Below are 15,696 nucleotides of genomic sequence, written 5' to 3'. Positions count from 1 at the left end.
AGCATATTTTATTTTTTAAGTGTTCCATCAATAAAGTTTATTTGAGTTTTGTCTTTGGCATTTGATATACAGTAAATCTTTATTTACTTCATAAGTAAATACTTTTGCATGAAAGATTTCTTTGAGAACCAAATAGAAAGTGGACTGAAACCTAGTGTAGGTGTAATTACCGTTTTAACTATTACATTGAATAAATTGATTGGATCTTGAAGGCAAAGGAGGGGTTACGTTTCACCTCTTATATTGGAGTTCAAGAAAAAGTATTGTTCAATTTAGGTTGGTGAAAAATATATATATATATACTCTTGAATATGTGTGACAAATTATGTCCTTAAACTTCATTTCAGATCATTTATATGATATTTGAGTCAGTGTTGTTAGTTGTTACAAATGAAAACATTTTAAGGAAATCATTGCGGGGGCAAAACACCAACTGGCCTTGACAAGACATCACAGAGCTTTTAATTGATAAAATAATAATTTAATGTTTTAATTCAATATTTTCATTTCCAAGCCTTTCTTCTTTTACTGTTCAAATTAATTGTTTTTACATGGCTAACAAGAAAGATTTATTTGGTAATGAAGCAACAGCACATATCAATAGACAAACCATTGACATGGTTATGATGATAAGCTAAACCATGACTGCCAATGCAGAGATGAAGATGCAGATATGGTAGCACACACATTAAACAAGACTGACAAGTGGCAAACTCCTACTCCAATACAGAACTAATGAATTATCCACAAGACCTCAGGTTGGGTTAGCGCTGATTCGGGCTATTTTATTATTCATTGTTAATTGTTTGCAGTGGAAACAGGGTTCTTTTAGTTCCCCCCTTGTTTCTATTCACTTGACATTCTTTATGGGGAAAATCCAGAATTCCTAATGGCGCTCATAACATTACATATTCGGGAAGAAATGCTGGATCCGTTACAATCAACGTCTGTAGGAATCTGAATGGACAAATCCGGCACAGAGAAAAAAATGACATAACTTGTATGTACGTAACATCCTCAATATTTTCCTTTGACAGCCTTGCTTTGTTTCGAATGTGTTTCCAGACCAAGTACACAGATGAAACCCCAGCAAAAGAATTCCTGCTGCAACTCAATGAAATGGCTTATGCAAGGCAAATTGAATATAGGACATTGCCAGACAATGCAAGGGTTTGAGCAGACGGCTATACCCTGGAGCTGGGTGATGAAGAAGAGCAACACAGAAGAGAATGGGGTCTTTGTGAGTCTCCCGAAGTTTGAAGCCCCCTTGCAGGATGCAGGAAAACCTGACCCAGGAGGACACGTCCCTCCAGGGGAAATAGGACGACAAATTATTTTGTGAATAATAACTGAGCAACAGAATATGTGCACACTGACCATAATGTTTGCAACAATGGTATAGCAACATTACCCACAATGGAGAAAACTGTTCGCTGCTGTGTTGACAGAATTGCCACCAGATTCTTTAATTGGATTTTCTCAAGTTAGGCTCTTTTGTAAACATTCGATAATGTTCAAAGAAGGCGTGACATTTCTACAAATGACATTACCCCTGAAAACACAAGTCATCTGACATGAATAGCTCTAATTTACAGTATAGGTGGTTTTTTTAGCTGAATTCTATCATGATAATTAAATTTGTTGTACTGGGCTGCTTTTTCAAGTCAATAGTCACATGTTAGGTTTTTTTCAATTTGGTTCTTGTGACATTAAAGGCCAAATACAAACCAGAAAGAGACAATTCACAGCAACACTCTGATGATTCATTATATTGGTGATTGACCTTATTCCTTTTGTGTTCTTCCTGAGGATGGTGCCATTTTTTTTTTTTTTTTTTTTCAAGGTTTGTGTGCAGATGATCTCATGCATTTCTGAGTGTGTCAAATGTAAACAAGAATTTCCCACATTCAAAGCAAAAAATATAATTCAAATTTCAAGTTATGTGACTTTTGCCTTTCATCCATTTATTAGGGCCTGAGCACCAACTGGCGCAAGAGCCCTATTGGAATCCAAAGGATTTTTTTTTCATGGCAAATGAAAATGGCCAATTTGGAGGCCTTAAGATGCACGAAAACTCACCAAAATTGGCACATACTTTGCTTTGCTTTGCTTTGCTTTGCTTTGCTTTGCTTTGCGTAAATTTCGATAATTTTGCAACGTTGTAAAAAAAAAAATGTAACAAAATGGCTCACTAGCGCCCCCTTGAATTTTTCAAAAAGGCACAAGGTGCAGTCTTTTTCATATCTGTCATGTATGAAAGCTTTCCCAGCCTGAACACGACTGCATTGAAATATTTACCCATTTACCAGTGGGAACAGGAAACAGCCTTTTTTACGAGACAGGCTCCTCCTCCAAGGGAAAGAAATCAATTAACCTCAAATTTGCATCAAAGGAGCCTTAAGACATGTGTTCAGGTGGCTGATGAAAAATATTAAGGGTTTGTTGAAGCTGAGGACAGGAAACAGAAAAGTGAAAATGACCGTTGCCATTTTGTCCCGCAACAGAATTTGAACATTCATAATTTGGTTGAGATACAACATATCTGCGCCAAACTTCCTGTGCTTTGTCGTACCCTGAAGAGTCCTGTAGGGGTCATTTGCATCAACGCTTCAGCCCCAACTAGTGGCAACAGAAAGTCACTCTTTTACTTACACATGTCCAGTTATTTTCAGTTTGGTCATTGTATTTACAAGACCTTTTGTAATACTACATTTTAAGTGCCATGTCCACTTGTCTCTGTCTGCTGCCATGATGACTCTCTGTTCGCTATTAAAAGAAAGCAGATTTTTTCATGGACTTAGGCCGCTTATAGAGCCACAAAATTTGCCACACTTAGTTGAATTGGCCCAAAACGCGAAAAACGAGGGAATACAGAGAAAAACAATTCACCGTAGTCCCCCACGTTTCGTGGTGTTTGCGTTTTTTACGAAAAATGAGAAAATCGCGAAAAATGAGGGAATACAGTGAAAAAAATCTTCACTATATGCCCCCGCTTTTCCGCGAGAAATGCGAAAAACGAAGGAATACAGCGAAAAAAAATTCACTGTTTTCCCCCACTTTTCCACAAAAAACGAGGGAATACAGCGGGAAAAAAATTCACTGTATTGCCCCGCTCTCCTGCAAAAACCATGAAAAACAAAAGAATACAGCGAAAAAAAATCACTGTATTTCCCTGCTTTTCCGCTAAAACCGCGAAAAACAAAGGAATACAGCGGAGAAAAAAATTCACTGTATTTCACAATTTTTGGCGGAAAACTGGTGGAACACAGTGGAAAATTTTTCACTGTATTCCCTCATTTTTCGCGGTTTTCGCAGAAAAGCGGGTGAATACCGGGATTTTTTTTTCAGTATTCCTTCGTTTTTCACGGTTTCCGCGGAAAAGCGGGGGAATGCAGTGTTTTTTCTTTTCTTTTGCTGTATTCCCTAATTTTTCGTGGAAAAGCGGGGGAATACAGTGAATTTTTTTCCCGCTGTTTTCACTGAAATGCGGGGGAATAGAGTGAAAAAAAAATCCTGTATTTCCTCATTTTTTGTGTCGTGCTTGCTGGCCGAGTTGGTTTTATTCATATTTCCTGCTTGAATTGTTGTTGTTGAATTGTTTTTAACTACCCGAATTATTTAATGGGACTTTTATGTATCATTTTATTTTTGTTTTTATTTCTATTTCTCAATTGTGTCTTGCTGATTTTCAACTGATGTAAAGCACTTTGAATCACCTTTTTGTTTAACTAAATTATTAGGGTGAGCATATTTTGTTTTCCAAAAAAGAGGACACTAGATACTTAAATTCTTCTCAAAGTTCACTGAAAGATCACTTGAATATATTTAAAGTATGCCTCCTCCATATGAATAAAAAATCGAGTGTTATAGCAAACCAATAGCTTTATAACCCAAGACACAAATTCAAATTCTCAAAGGTTACACAACAGGCTTTACTATTCCTAAAATAATAGAACAATAATGTTTTAAACATTTTTTAATTAAATAATGATTTTAGAAAAATAATGCCTCTTATTAATGAAACATCCTTCAACAAAATAGTAGCTGTCTTTTCAAATTTTACTGTAAAAATAAATAAATAAATCTGAAACAATCTAAATCCGTGTTTTTCTACCTTTTCTGAGTCACGGCAGATTTTTACATTGGAAAACTTCTTGCGGCACACCACAAACTAATGTTCCAAAATGGCTTTCTGTACAGTATATGATATAATTCCTCAATTTTTATACTTACTTAATGTGGTATATGATGGAACGTGAAACATAATGGAGTAGGTTTCGTCTCATCCCCGGTGAAGGTAAATCGGAACAAAACAAAGCTTTCACTGTGTCGTCTCTCCTTTGAGCTGTCCGTCTTTGGTTTTTTTGTTTTTTTTTTTTATTAGGGCCCTCATCTGGGTCAGAATGTTGTCCACGGCTCAGTGTGGATTTCGAAGTTGTCCTTTTTAAAAACTTATCAATCACTGCTACCACGACTTCCGTGCGCGTCACAAGGAAGGTTATCTGTCACGTGCAGGCAAGCGAGGTAATTGCTCATCTTGCATTCAAGAACTGCTCGGAATTATAGCCATCAGCCACCTTGCTTTCTGCGACAATGTGGAGCTCAGCATGTTTACTGTACATTATTTCATTGGACTCGTCAAGTGTCGGTATACACAAAAGCATCCTTTCCATTTTATCCACATGTGACAACCTTCAATCCTCCCCTTGCATTTTATTCCAACGCAATGGGGACGGGTGTAATGCAAGCGATGCGTTGTTGTACAACAAAACATGGCCCATCTGAACACAGCATCACTCAGTTGCTGACGTAATTGCTGTATGGATTCCAATTTGGGAGACTTTAGACCACATTTTGAAAAATGTAAACCAGATCGGATGTAAAAGAACATGCAAAAGTGGCCTAAAACTCATATGAAATGTTTCTCTTCCATTTGACCTGTCGCATTCAGACTTTAAAGAAAATGTAATACTTGAGTCAGATAAAGGCGAAAAAATCAGAATTGGGCCACCTCAGCCTGTGGTGTGAACTTACCTAAAAAGGTGTCTAAACCACCAAAATTTGACACATTTCGTTTCATTTAATATATTCCAGGTTTAAAAGAGGCACCTTCAGTTGCCAATTCACTTCACAGTAATTCACGATTGTGTATGCACAGTGCTAATGTACATTGTGACTCTGAAAAAGAATGTCTTCAAACACTTGGAACATTCTGGTCACTATAACCTTAAAAGCTTCCCCTTACTTTCTAAGCAATCACAGTATGTTGCAATAGTGATCCAGCCCTTACCACCTCAGTTGTTGGGTGGTGGTCTTGGGCCCGAGTTTTCCGGTCGTCTGGCAACTACAGCCAAGCCTGCTACCACCAGATCTTTTCATTATTACATGCGAGGGGGGACTTGTGATCTTTTTAATTATTCTGCACTTCATTTCTATCTCACCATTCAAAATGCAACATCAGAATTGATTGCCTAAAAGTTCCATCTTTATAATCTCCCCTCAGACAATAAATTATCCAAATTCGGGCCAAGGTGCACGGGTGGCAAAAGCACGAGCAGATCTCTCTTGCAGCAGGGCAGAACTGTATCACTGCAGTGTGATGAGTCCCACACTGAATGGGAATGCTCTTTCTCACTTACTGAAAGGGGAGGAAAAAATGTACACTTGTTATCTTGTGAACCCTCAAACATTCAAGATTGGAATCTTTTGAATGTCAGCGACAGAAATGGAATTAACAAGAGGTCTTTTTATTGTCACAGAGGGTCATTAGGCTGCCAATCGGGGTAATTATGGAAATGATCTCCATGGCTCTTTGGAATGTTTTTCTGCTTCCATAAGGACTTGAAAGTGTTCAATCAGCTTCTCTCATGGGAAAGTTCAGTCATAACTGCAAGTGTACCAGCAAAATCAAATTAAGCAAAGACATTTCATTAGTATTTATGGCCCTGAGGCATTTGTAAAAGTGTGGAGCTATGGAGTAATGGGTAAGTGTGGACAGGAGAAATATTGCTTAATGATAAAGACCATACCTACCAGACATACACATGATGATGAATAAGAGCCATTGATTGCATCTTTAAACAGGAATCTTGGGGGAATGTAAATTATTGATGCTTGTGTGCCTGATTTTGGACTTCCAGCACAGGTGGAAGGGCAGTCAAATTTATTTCAATTTCAGGATTACAAAGATTTATGCAAACGCAAATCATTACAAAATCCAACCACACTGAAACCAGCGGGGACATGCACTCAGAAAAACAATGTTCTTAATGTAATCATGTACATCGGTTGCACATGATCACAAAGTAGTTAAACTAATGTAATTTTCCCCCTTTGTCCTCGAAAAAAGTAAAATAATATGGCGTACATCACAAGGGCTTAGGTTTGCATAGAGACGGTAGGGACATACAGTAAAAATACCAACTTTTCAGGATGCTCAAACTGTCCCTACCAACTTTTAAGCAACCTTATTTGCATTATATAATGAATTCCGTTATTTAGGTAATTTAGTTTGTCTTCCCATATTTTGTCGGAATAAAATAGACCCTATCATTATTAAGTGAACTATTTTTATTATGTTCAGACTTACATTTATCCCCTTTTCACTTGCTGAATGTGCTAGTCCATTTTTTCCCCTCAAATGCACATTTGATTCGCTAATGACTAGACCCTCCCAACCCAGCAGCCACTGTAAGTAATGTAAAAAGACATCAATGTTGTGGAGGTGGGTGAAACACCACTAATTTTGCTACTGAATGTCCGACCTCCATCAGAGTTAGCATAACATTAAAATGTTAACTTGCTAACCTTCAAAACTACTGCAGTCAGGCCATCCTCCACAAGGAACAACAAAGTCAAGCTGGCCGTCCCTCATTTGGCTCATTCTTTGCACTATCTGCATTACGGTGATGCAACAAGATGGCTTCAGAGTGCAAGTCCCTGTATTAAAAAAAAAAAAAAAAAAAAGACGGGGAGCTATCCAAGAATTGGGTCCACTTCAGGGGTCTACTGACTTGAAAAAAAAATCTGAAACAAAATAACCTCCGATTTCTTTTCAGTTTTTTTTTTTTTTTTTTTTTACCCAATTCGCATTTTGCATTACAATATTTTAGTTTGAGTCTAGGAGTGCTCCAGTGTCCTCCAGAAGTGGACCAATTTTTGGGTAGCTCTATGTTATTTTTTAATAAAGGGACGTGCACTTCAAAATGTTTCTTTAGTAGTTTTTGAAAGCAAAGGTTTGAATCGAACGTTGTATCACTTGAACCAATTCATATGAAAGTTAGTATAAGTCAGTACAGATTTATTTTGCATTGATCATTTAGCGGCCTATAAATTACTTAGGTTCATATTCGTGAAAAATGTAACCCTGACCCACGTTCAATAATTATGTTTGGTCTAATTAATGTCCTGTCTGCAGCAAAAAGTTTACATGCAAGTTATGCTGTTATATCGTCCCTACCAATGTTGACACCAAACATACTCCCTTGCTACTAGGGATGCAACGATACAGTTAAGTCACAGTTCGATAAGATTTTCGATACAAGGGACATGATTTTCGATTCGATTCAATACATTTAATGCTCTGAAACAAAAAATAGAAGTGTTTTTTTTCAAAGTTTTTTTATTTTGCTAACAAGCAAAAATAACAATGCCATCTCATAAACATGCATTGTAGTGCATAATATTTATGTGCTTTCTTCTTATTGAGCTGAAGAAATTTTGCATAAAAGTGCCGAGAACAATCTTTACTGTTTGTAAAGTGAGGCGGGGCACACTGTTGATTGCTATTACTCTCTTAGCAGGTATGTTAACCACATAAGAAAAACATCCTATTTTTGGTTCGAGTCCATCTGTGTTATGTACTGACTTAACATTATTTGCAGCATTATCTATGGTCAATGGTTGGGATTTATTTGGCCTGCTTAACTTCCATTCAGTCATGGGGGCATTTAATTCATCGATGCAGCATATGGACTACGCGTCCCATAATCACTCTGGGTTCAAGCAGCCAATGGCATGGGACTTGGAGGGATCTAACGTAGCACATCGAGGTTGCTATTTGATGTTATCTAGTGTGTGCGAGCGAGTGTTGTCAGGCATTAAAAAAGGTTAAGAAACGCCACAGTAGTCACCTATGCTCATTACTGCACAACACCAGCATTTGACAATTGACTTTTATAAACAGGACGAGTTTGAAGTACAACGCTCTTAATTTGACACTCATTGCTCATCATGTAACTGTGAGTTAGCTCTCTGTGACCCATGGTCTTAACCTGTCTGTAGACAAAGCGAGGTTATTGGTAGCAGCCAAGTCAGTAACAATATATTGGCGGATTTCGTTGTACGTGTCCGTAAAGACAGTCTTTGTTTAATATGTACGAATGGGGATAGCATATCAGCTCACCCAAAATGTGGCCAAACGACAGATCTGTACGATATTGAAGCCGGCAAACCGCCTCCTTAAGTTTCTGTCTTTCCTCACGAACAATGATCTTCGTGCACTACTGCTACCACCTTTCATGTAGTTTGGGGGAGGAGTGGAGGAGTGGAGGAGGGGGCTGCTAGTGGCAGAGTTTGTTTTTTCAAGGCAATGCTGCGCCGGACATTTTAGCGAGAGAGACGACAAAAATAAATTCAGAAAATACATTTTGGGAGTTTTTCATTTGGATCGAATGTTTTTGCATATTGAATCGAAGAGGGCGTATCAAACGGTTCAATATAAAACCGAGTATTGTTGCATCCTTACTTGGTACATCAGTTTATCGCATGCACAAACATTGTAAATGTTTCATTTAAGTACAATAAATTCAAAGGACTTTTCTCATCTTAGCCTTTGACATCTTCTTTAACTTTAGAGAATCATATTTAACTGTAATAGAACATTTGTTGATCAACAAACTTAGACCACAACCCAATATAAGATTATACCGCAACTGCCCAAAATGAACAGCATTGGAAATTAATAAACTGATTTTGTTTCTTTGATGGATAGCATGCAGATTAGAAACGTATTAACCAAATGGACATTTAAAATCCTAACCTAATATTTTACCAATGGTTTTTCAAATTCATCATTCATAAAAAATAAATAAATAAATAAATAAATTTTAAAAAGTGTACCAAAATGTAATCATTTAAATTTATGATTGAATGTAAGGGTCAACTAATTTGTGAATGAATGTCAGTATAGTGGATATAAAAAGGTAATTTTAATTTGAAATGTGTCGTTGCTGTTCAAAAAGGTAAAATATGTCAAGAGTTCACTGGAATTGAAAGTCAAATTAAATTTGGAAGATTTCTGAAAATTGTTATTTCATTATGACAGGTGTTCTGTACATTTCAACCACTTTTCTCATCACACAGTTAATGTTCACCGGAGAGAAAACTAGAGGAAATTGGAGAGCCGTGTGGAGTAAACTGTTACACATGAATGGAATCACTGGGTCTTTTCAGTCCACTTAACCTTCTTTAATTGACAATTTAAAGGTGCAATCCTTAATTTGCACCATGACTTTGATTAGTGTGTTGGATCTGCATTTTCCTGCTTTGATAACACAGGGGCTCATTTCAGAAAGCCAATAAGAACAGTGATCACCAAAACACGTTTTTTGTTTTGTTTTTGTGGATGAACTGTGATGAAGTACATATCATGTCTGTATGAAAGACCTTTGTGCAGATTGGATACACAAGTGCTATTTAAATGGTTGAGTTCTGAGAGCGGTAAAGAGTCCCCTTGACTTTGAGTTGAATAAATATTATGCGCATGACTTTTAGAATTAACATGGGTTGCGTGTATATGGTAATTTACTATAATGCTACATGTATGCATCAATAGCCAAGCGGATATTGAATGCATGGTCACAGTGAACGGGGGTTCAATGCATGTGAAATGAGGGACATGCTGTCTCAGGTGCAAAATCTGCGAGCAACAACATGACAATTTCATACTGGTCCACTGTAGTGGTTTTAAGGGGTTTATTTTTTTACATTTGCCTTAAATAATATAAGTAACAACTGGTGTTTTTTTTTTTTTTTTTTTTTTTTTTTTTGCTACCAATATGTTTATTAATTCATTCATTATGTGAAGTACATGCCTGAGAGTTTATTTGAAATTGTGGGACTTTTAATTGAGTTTGAGCACAGGGGCTGAGGGGCAGAATTAGCGCGTTCGCTTTTACTCCTTCAATGACTCCATTTTCAGCCAGCTTGCATGTATTTTGACACTGGGCTGAAATAGAAAGCTAATTTGCACTGTTTACCACCGGAATCAAATCCGCAGCACGCTCGTCGTGTCATCTTTATCTGAATGACAAAAAGCCTACAAACTGGCGGACTTTGCACGTACTTAACAAATGCACATTGGAATGGTAATCTGGCTGTATTTAGCTGGAGGTGTCATTTTCCCACCACTGCTTGAGCGCTTAATGCAGCTTCTCGTGTTCTGTTTGGGGTATATTGAATTGTATTCTTCTTCTTAACATTATTATTATTATTATTATTATTATTTGATCGAATTTATAGAATAAATACTGAACGGAATTATAAATTATAACATGAATCGAACCGATGTCTGATTTCCTCCTCTCTAATCAAATTAATGGAATCCACGTTTTTAATATTTTATAGCGCTTGCAATTGGCGCGCTCATGTCAGTCTTTTAAAGGCCTGCACTCTTCAAGTCCATGCATGAGTGACTCTCGCCGCTACCTGCTGACATCTATTGGACAAAACGGGCCTGATGGAAATTTGTGTAGAAAATTCACGGAACTTCTGCGATTGTTGCTTTATTGTGCTGACCGACTGTAAATAAACATGGTGGTTCTTTAGAATATTTGTAAATGCACGTCCACGTGCATTCACAAACACAGGGATTACTTTTTAAAAAATGTTGACAGGCTAATAGAGCGGGAGCGTCTTAAAATGGGAATTGGTTTTTAAAAAAGCAATTTAAATAAGGTGAAAAATAATCATTTCTCGTCAAAATGCATGTTTATTTTTGTGTTGTTTTGTAACTTAAATGTAAAATACTTACTACACCCTTTACTCATTCAACCACCTGAATACGGAATTGCCTTAAATTTTATTTGCATAAATTTGGAGCAAATATGACCACGAATCGCATGTTCAAAAACAAAACGTGAGCGATATAGCAATTTCATTTGTCAACTAAAATAAATAAATAAATAAAAAGATTTTTTAAAAAGGCACAGGAAAAGGATTTCTTTTACATTGGAATTACATTTTCATGCAAAAAAACAGAACACAATTTGAAAAGGTTCAAAAGGATCCGAGTGCAGCTTGCAAATATTGTTGCAATGGTTCATTTGCGCACCTCGCAGCTCAAGGACTTGTCTGAAGCATCATCAATGTCATGGTAAGTGAATCTAATTTTATGGTCAAGAGAAAATAATTCTGTAATATTCTTATATTGAAAATTGTGTTAAAACATACATATGCAAGTTTATTTAGATACTGTATATTATTTCATGTCTTACTACATATTTTATTAAAGCACTTTTTACAGGTGACCCTGACCTTTGAACACCATCAAAGAGGAATGGGGTGCATTGTGTGTGAAAGAGAAAGAGAGAGAGAGAGAGAAAAAAACCTCTCCCCTGTCAGAAATCAACAAAGCATCGCCTTATTATCATCACAATTATTAGTTCGGTGACCTTGCCGTGGAATGATCGCGTGATGTTTCCTTTCCATCACCTGTCCTCCAACAGTACCACACACGGAGATACACACATGCACAAGTTTTCTTATTATACTAAAAGGTTCGGTCGCGCTAAGCCGTGCATGTGTGCTTAAAGGTACATTTCATTAACAAACTGCGGCGGTATAAGAGCGGATTTATGAGGCTTCAAAAGATCACAGGAAGGACGCCCGTGCTGCAAGCGGGGTATATCAGACACTTTTCACACTACACTGCAGCAGAAGATTCTTTTTTATAATGTATATAGAAGAGTGCACCTGCACTTGCCAACACAACTGATGCAATAAAGAGAGTGAGAATTACCCTTGTTATCCCATTGGCCCTTGAAAATAAAGGGAGGGATGTTAAAATGTATACAAATTATATCCCAATAAAAATGCCCCAAATAATCTGCAAGTGCAAAGAGGTGTCGTGGGTGTTTCCTTTAAAAGAGTCCTGCTTAATGGTGACTCGTTCCCGCTAAGTAGTCCGTATTGACGGCATCGCAGATCACACAGGTCGGCCAAAGATTAACACCAGAGAGAAGACACAGGTTTCCCTCCTCTGACCTCAAAGAGTGGTATTAATGATAGCGTTTCATTAATTAATTATTCCAACTATTATCCGAAGGTGTCATGAGACTATTTACGCCGCAGAGGTAAAATAAAAGAAAACGTTAAGAACAAAAAAGGACAGAAAGAAATAAAAACAAATATTTCACTGTAGGAAAAAATATAATATAAATATGAATGATAATAGTATTGAAGCGATTTTATTTGTTTTTACCTTTAATGGAGTTTTTTGTCAAGGAAAAATAACATAGCAGTTTATTGGCAATATACAAGTCGTAATTTTCATTCATTCATGTTTTTAAATTTGTTTTTGCACTATCTATTGACTTGTGTTGATTAGTGATATTTTCATTAACCCACAAAACGGCTTTCAGCAAGAAAAAAATATTATATTAATCGCATGCATACTTAATCAAACGAAACAATGCATTGCATTAAACGATTAATACTCGTCTCTTTAAAAGGTTTGCATTGAAACTCAAGTCCGTTTTTCGCCTCCATGTTCTCACGCAGCTCACCTTCATGTGTCTGAATGATGATCGCTTTGCATTCTCCCGCTGGTGCATTTCCTACTGTTTTCAAATGTAAAAACATGCAATGATCGGAGTCGTTAACACCTCTTCCAAACTCCTAGGGAAATTCGTTAGTCTCTCCATTCATTGCTGTGGCTCAATATTCTTCCCACCCTCTGCTAATCCTGCGGGAATAAATAGGTTTGAATTCACGTTTTGCATTTACAGCTCGTCTGCAAAAAAGGAGGGAAACGAAACCTCAGGTATGACGCATTATAATTAAAGAGAATAAACATTTGCTAAAATATTTTTTGGTAATAATAATAATAATAATAAAATAATAATAAAAAAATCAAATTTAAAAATGACAATAAAAACAATCCAACCTTCACTGTGGTCGGTTGCATTCTGCAGCTTTCGTCACATTTGCAAAGTTAATCGTCAATTGTTTCACGCGTTCGTGTTAATGCGCGTCAGATCGTTCAATCACGCGGAGCAATTTTCTCTCTCTCCCTCTCTCTCTCTCTTCCTCTTCTTGTTTTCCTCCCGCTTGTGTGCCGTTAAATGGTGTATGACGGGCGAACACAGAAACGAGCGGAAAGCAGGACTGCTGATGTCCCTTTGTTGACAAATCCATGAAACAACTCCAGTTTGCATGGTTTAACAGCGGGCTGCAGGGAGAAAGAGCGAGGGGGCGTTATGTCGTCACCGAACCACGTGCTCAGCCCCTCATCATATACTGGGTTTGGTGGAGGTTGAGGTGGTGGCGGTGGGGGGTAATCTATCAGAGAGTCCCTTTTAAAAGCTGCGACCTTTAAAAGCATGTGACATCTCGGCTCCGTGCTCCAAGTGTGGCTCGGATACAGGACAAAAAGTGAGCGACCAAGACGGACGCGTCAAGGCTCGAGTCGCCTCACCTCCACGAAACTTGCAGGGTAGGGGCTTTGGAAGAAGTTTCTCTTCGCTCGCCTCTTGAAACTCGTTCTTTGGAGAGACATCCGATCTCTTGACAGGGGCCGGCACAAAGTCAACAGACGCTCTCCGCGCTGCTCTGACCTACCCATCACACCACTGCTTGTTTTGGCTCCAAGACTTTTTTTTTTTTTTTCATTTTTTGAAAAGAACTGTAAGTAAGCCGTGAGATGACCCTGTCTGGAGGCAGCGAAAGAGCCAGCGACATGTCCGGTCAGACGGTGCTCACAGCGGAGGACGTGGACATCGACGTGGTGGGCGAGGGGGACGATGAGTGCATGGAACGGGACAGCGACTGCGACAGTCCCGGGGTCGGCATCCTGCACGACCTCCGGGATGAGGATGACATTGAAGTCGACAAAGACGACATGAGATCTGGCGGCGGGAGTCCGTGCTGCGAAAGCTCGGGGGAAGGGGAGACCGGCACCGGAAAGGGGGACGAGCAAAGTGCCACGCCGGGCGGTCCGCTCCAGAAGCCCAAAAGTAGTCTGGTGAAGCCACCTTACTCATACATCGCGCTCATCACCATGGCCATCCTCCAGAGTCCGCAAAAGAAACTCACCCTGAGCGGCATCTGCGAGTTCATCAGCAACCGCTTCCCCTACTACCGGGAGAAATTCCCGGCCTGGCAAAACTCAATCCGCCACAACTTGTCGCTCAACGACTGCTTCGTCAAGATCCCCCGGGAGCCCGGCAACCCTGGAAAGGGAAATTACTGGACCCTGGACCCGGCTTCTGAGGACATGTTCGACAACGGAAGCTTCCTCAGGAGGAGGAAAAGGTTCAAAAGGGTTCAACCGGACGTGCTCAGGGACCAGACTGCTCTTATGATGCAAAGTTTCGGGGCGTACGGTCTCGGTGGTCCTTATGGGAGGCACTACGGTATCCATCCGGCCGCGTACTCGCACCCCGCGGCTTTGCAATACCCGTACATCCCCCCCGTCGGGCCCATGCTGCCCCCGGGTGTTCCTTTACTGCCGTCGGCCGAGTTGAACCGCAAAGCCTTCAACTCCCAGCTCAGCCCCGGCCTGCAACTTCAGCTCAACAGTCTGAGCACGGCGTCCATGATTAAGTCCGAGCCGTCAAGCAGACCCTCGTTCAGCATAGAGAACATAATCGGAGTGTCCAGCACGTCGGCATCCACGGCGGGTTCAGCTCAGGCCTTCCTGCGGCCTCCAGTGACTGTGCAGTCGGCCCTGCTGAGCGCTCAGTCCCTCTCACTCAACCGGACCTCTGCGGCAATCGCTCCCATCCTCAGTGTACCTTCCAGTATTCTTTCTGGACATGTTTTACCATCAGCCACGGCGGCCGCAGTGTCCAAATGGCCTTCACAGTGACTTTTACCTGAACTACTACAAAACATATTTTTATATTAAAACACTATTACAGCAGGGGGACGTGTAATAGGCAGCACTGGACAATGTGTAACTATATGTAAAGACTGTTCACAAACAGAGAAACGTTAAAAAAGGAAATATTTCTGTACAGGTAATATTTGTAAATATTTGTTTTTTTTTAACGAATAATTTTACTTTTTCTGTCGTTTTTTGTTTGATTACCATTAGAGGTCTGTGATCATTAGTTTACAATTTTTTTGTACTGGAAGCAGAATGTGGACAATTTGCTTCTTTTTCCTATGAGACACAAAAAGCTCTGAAATAATATGTTTATTATGAAAAAAAAATCCAGTATATGTAATTCTACGTAGCTATATTGTGTTGTACACTGGCTTTATTTGTAAATAAATCAGATAAATAATTCGAATACAATTCATCTATTTTCCTTATTAATTTGTTATATTCACTGTATGGGAATTTCCAGCCGTGAAAATACTTACAGTACATATTAATATATATACAGTATATATTTTTTCATTTTATTAGTATTTTGCAGGTAATAATTTTACTTGTATATGTAAAATCATATTATATATTTGTACTATATA

General features: G+C 38.7%; 1 protein-coding gene across 1 annotated transcript; it reads left to right on the top strand.

Moving 5' to 3' along the window:
- The first annotated feature begins 13,653 nt into the window (after positions 1–13,653).
- Positions 13,654–15,428, top strand: foxd3 (forkhead box D3). Its single transcript, XM_057841803.1, has one exon. It carries the CDS (start codon positions 13,922–13,924, stop codon positions 15,086–15,088), a length of 1,167 nt encoding a protein of 388 aa, XP_057697786.1. The 5' UTR covers positions 13,654–13,921; the 3' UTR covers positions 15,089–15,428.
- The last annotated feature ends 268 nt before the right edge of the window (positions 15,429–15,696 follow it).

The sequence above is a fragment of the Corythoichthys intestinalis genome, chromosome 7, assembly GCF_030265065.1.
Source record: "Corythoichthys intestinalis isolate RoL2023-P3 chromosome 7, ASM3026506v1, whole genome shotgun sequence".
Classification (NCBI taxonomy): Eukaryota; Metazoa; Chordata; class Actinopteri; order Syngnathiformes; family Syngnathidae; genus Corythoichthys; species Corythoichthys intestinalis.
The sequence above is the reverse complement of the archived record's forward strand: the minus strand, read 5'-3'. Positions and strand labels throughout refer to the sequence as shown.